The following is a 4,614-nucleotide window of genomic DNA, read 5'->3' as shown; positions in this document are numbered from 1 at the left end:
TGTAGAATCTCACGGATCTCCTGTCTGACCCTGCTCTCTGTACTCGGGCTGAAGTGGACTGCTGACTTGTGGAAGTTAACTCTCTGACCTGACGCCGCACAATAATCCGCGACTACTCTCCGAAGTACCCGCGCATCAGAAACCCGCGCCCTGGCCAAAAGAAGGCAATCATCAGCGAAAAGTAAATGGGAAAGAGGACTAGCCCCCGGGGCGGGAACATAGGCCTCAAGCTCTCTGCGGGCACACACCCTCTGCAAATCACGAGACAAAATGTCAGCACAAAGAATAAACAAATAAGGTGATAGAGGACATCCCTGACGCAGCCCCATGGTGGACTCGAAGAAAGGGGAAGGCGTGCCGTTGACCAAGATAGAAAACCTTGGACCCCTGACACACCCCATGATCCAACTGATCCACTGTCTGTGGAAGCCAAACGCCTCGAGTACCTGCTGAAGAAATCTCCATCTGATCCTGTCGTAAGCTCTCTCCATATCCAGCTTAATGGCCATCAAGCTACGCCGCTTCGATGCTCGCTGCAGATCCCACATCATCTCCTGGGCCAACAGAACATTATGGGAGATGTTTCTGCCGGCTATAAAGGCCCCCTGCTCCGGACTGATAATGCCAGACAGTAAGGGCTTCATCCTACGGACCATTATTCTAGCCACAACCTTATACAAGGTTGTGCACAAACTAATGGGTCTGAAGTGGCCGGGCTCCGCCGCCCCCTGACGCTTCGGAATGAGTGTGATGAAGGTAGCCTTCCAGTCATCCGGCATCCTCTCCTGAGAGAAGAAGCACTGAATAGCCTCTACCACTGCTATCCGAATGATACCCCAATACTGTCGGAAGAAGAACGGGGGGAACCCATCCGGACCCGGGGCCTTGTCTGGAGCCAAAGCCCAGACTGCCTCCTGACCTCCTGTGCGGACACTGGTCGGACCAGGGCTGCGTTCTCAATATCCTCGATCCTCGCATCCAACCTCAAGGGATGGTCGCTGTCGCCGGGCTCCTCATCCGCCGTCCATCTGTCGCGGAAGAAGTCCAACAAGACCTGGCGAATGGCAGGCTCGCCTTCCACCCGATATCCAGACCCGTCCCGCAGCGAGTGGATAGTGCTACGCTGCCTACGGATAATCGTAGACCGGTGGAAGAAACTAGTATTGCGGTCACCCTCATGTACCCACTGAACCCGATATTTCTGTCGCCAGAAGATCTCGTGCTGCCGTAGCAGTGAGTGGTGGGTCGCTAGAAGCCCCCGGAGATCACCCATCTCATCCACCGAGAGCTCACCCTCTAGGTCTTCCTTCCGCTGCAACTCAGAGATCGCGGTCTCTACCCCCTCTACTCTCCGAAAGATGTCACCCACAGTCTCACGGTTCCACCGCCGAAGGCGCCTCTTAGCCAATTCTAGTTTGCGCGATACCCGGTGCATGGCATCTCCACGTACCGGGATGCGCCAAGCCTCACGGACAATGTCCCAGGACTGGGGGTATGATAGCCAAACCTTCTCAAAACGGAAGGGGCTATGATGATTGGGGCCCGATGATGTGGAGATCAGCAGGGGGCAATGGTCTGAGGCAATCCGAGGTAGGTGACTAACCCTGCAAGTGGGGAAACGAAGGATCCAGTCCGGAGACGCAAAGGCCCTATCTAGACGCTCCCAAACCCTAGCACTGCCGAGCTGATTATTGCACCAGGTAAAGTGAGGTCCAGAGAAACCTAAGTCCACCAGGCCAGTACGTGACACAAAATCGCGAAACTCCCTCCTGTCCGCTCTATCCATAAAGGCTGCCCCGCCCCTCTTGTCGCCCGAGCTCAAGATGCAATTAAAGTCACCAACTACAACTGTCGGGACACCCTGGGCAGTAAGGCTGGCGATCTCCTGCCAGAGGACTCTCCTGACCCTATAATCCGTGCTCGCGTACACCCCACACATAACCCATGGGGCAGCATCCGGCGCCGAAGTGACCATAACTACCTGCTGGGGGCAGTTGTGGAAAACATCAAAGGTCGCCACCCCTCGCCTCCACAATAGCAAGATACCTCCCGACAGCCCTCGGGAATCGACTGCGTATGACTCCCAGTCCCTCCCCAAACGCCGTCTCAAACGTACAAGCCCCTCACCAGATAGCCGGGTCTCGCTAATGAAGCAGATCTCCGGACAATGAACTTGCACTAACCGTTTGAAGGATGACATGAAGGACGGCTTGGCCGCCCCCCTACAATTCCAGGCTAGGATCCTCATGGATCACAGTCCACGTAGTCGGCCTCTGACCCATCCTCCCCCGGGGCTGCGGGGCCAGCCTCAAGTGTGCTACCTGGGCCCTCCCGCAGCTCAGCAGGTGCGACCTGCATGACTGCCGCCCTAATGCGCTGCACAGCAGTCGTGTGGTCAGTGTCCTCTCCCGTCACCATCGGTGCGGCCTGACCCCCCTGCGAAGGCGGCACGATGTAGTCCCTAGCCTCGCTCCCACTGGGCGCGTCCTCCCGCTGCTCATCTTCGGCCGGAGGCCAAGGGCCAAACCGAAAGACGCCATCATGGTCAGTGCCCACCCGCACGTCCCCAGGCAGAACCCCACTCGTCACACCCAAAGTGAGAGGAGCATGATCGCCGTGTGCGGGGGGACCCGGCTCCGAAGCTACTTCCTGATGAGGACGCGTAAACCGGAAAGGCCCGGCTAGCTCCTCGCTCGGGCCCTGCCATGCTAGTCCAGACCGACCCCCCAGGCCCATATGTGAGTGGGCCTGTGGGCCCGAAGAAATGTGGCCCAAGGGAGCAACCGCGGGCTGGGCCTGAGGGCCCAGCTCCCGCGATACCTCGGCTGACCGCGCGGCCTCTTGGCCGCGCGCATCATCGCGCGGGCCCAGCAAATCCTGGGCCCGCACGATCGCGTCACCGGGCGCTTTCAGCGCGCCCGGCGCGTCCCCTAGCTCCGACGCGCTGCTGGCGCAGAGCGCGCCAACAGCTCGGGCCGCGCCGGTGACATGGGCCGCGCCCGCGTCGCGGATCGCGCCCCGGCCCGCCCCCACCGGCCTGCGACCCCGGCGCCCGGCCCCGTGGGCCCGGCCGCGCTGGGTGGGCTCGGTTGGGTTCCCTCGGCCCACAGGAACGAGGGCCAGTTGGGCCTCTCGCCCGGTACCCCCCGATGGGCCAAGGCCCGCCTGCGGCCTGGGCCGCTTCTGGGTTTTGGCCCGGCCTGTGGCAGCTCGGCTGGGCTCGGGATCGGCCCCGATCGGAGCCTTGCCGAGTCGTCGGCTCGGTCCCGGGTCCCCCGACTCGGCCAACAGGTCGTCAGCCGAGTCCACCAGGAAGGGGCCGAGGGAGATGTCCCGGTGGCCATCCCCCCCAACGGCGAGTGGGGACCGGCGGCGAGCCACCTTCGCCGGCTTCTGCCAGCCCTCGGAGTCCACCGGGGACGCCGGCGTAGCCGGTCGAGGCGCCGGGGACAGCGGCCGGGTCGAGGGCAACTCGGGCCCCTGGTGCGCCTCGGTCGTCTTCCCCGGCCGCGACGGCCGATCCTCCCGCGAGGCTCGTTGCCGAGTCGCCACCATCCAGGGACCGTAGATCGGTCCCTGTGCGCTCACCCCGACGCCCGGAGCTGGCTGGGCAGACCCGCCCCCCGGGTCCACCGCAGCCGCCGAAGCCGAAGCCGTTGCCGAACCGGTGCTCCCCTCAGCGCTAGCAGTCGCCGGCGAGCGGCAAGCCGCTGCCTGGTGGCCCAAACGCCCACACCGGGAGCACACCGGGGCATTTTCGAAGACGAAGGGCTGCCATCGCACCTTCGTCTTCCCCTGGATCAACACTCCCGGCCGCAGAGGTTTGGTGGTGTCAACCACCACCCTGACCCGAGCGAAGCCCATCGCCTGCCTCTGTTCGGTGAAACTGTCCAGGGCAACCGGCCGTCCCGCCCGAGCAGCTATGCAGAAAATGGTCGGCGTCGACCAATATTCCGGCGGCAGGCGAGGCAAACGGAGCCACACCGTTGCCGTCTGCACGGCCTCTTCACCGGGTTCGAAGTCCGGCACCCAAGGGGTCATGGCGAGCAATTGCCCAGCCACCACCCACGGCCCCTGGCTCAGCGCCCGGTCCCGGTCCTCCGTCGACCGGAACCTCAGGGCGAGGTAGCCGTCCGCAAGCGGGACGGCCACCACCTCTGTCAGCTTTGTCCGGGCGGCGACCTCCTTCGCCACCCACTCGGCTGGGACACGGCGTCCGAAGCTCCGGACCACCGCTGCCCGCCCTTCCCATTCGAGCCGCGCCGCCGCGATCGGCTCCTCCGGAGGATGCAGCACCTCCGGGAAACAGCGGCTCAGCCGCTCGATCTCCGCGGCCGTGGGCCATTGAGTCACCCACGGCCCCGGCCTCGTCCAGGCTCCAGAGCTCTTACCACTGCCTCTCGCCGCTCCCTCCGTTGCCGTCCCGGTCGACTGCTTCTCCCTCCGATCCATGGGCGCCCTGCAAGGAAGAAGACAGTAAGAAATCGCTGTTCCGTCGAGCTGTTAGCAGATCCCGTCGCAAGTCCCGCCACCCGGATGGACGGCCGGCCTCCCGCGACGCTGGAAACCACTTCGCCTAGGCCGGCGTTGACACCGACGGGGAGTTCTCCGGCG

General features: G+C 63.3%; 1 protein-coding gene across 1 annotated transcript; it reads right to left on the bottom strand.

Annotated features, from left to right (window-relative positions):
- Window positions 1-820: 820 nt before the first annotated feature.
- Window positions 821-2,248, bottom strand: LOC120110407. Its single transcript, XM_039125230.1, has one exon. It carries the CDS (start codon window positions 2,246-2,248, stop codon window positions 821-823), a length of 1,428 nt encoding a protein of 475 aa, XP_038981158.1.
- Between the last annotated feature and the right edge of the window lie 2,366 nt (window positions 2,249-4,614).

This window comes from Phoenix dactylifera, chromosome 4 (genome assembly GCF_009389715.1).
Source record: "Phoenix dactylifera cultivar Barhee BC4 chromosome 4, palm_55x_up_171113_PBpolish2nd_filt_p, whole genome shotgun sequence".
In the NCBI taxonomy this organism is placed as follows: domain Eukaryota; kingdom Viridiplantae; phylum Streptophyta; class Magnoliopsida; order Arecales; family Arecaceae; genus Phoenix; species Phoenix dactylifera.
Note: the sequence above shows the minus strand (reverse complement) of the source record. Positions and strands in the feature narration are given on the sequence as shown.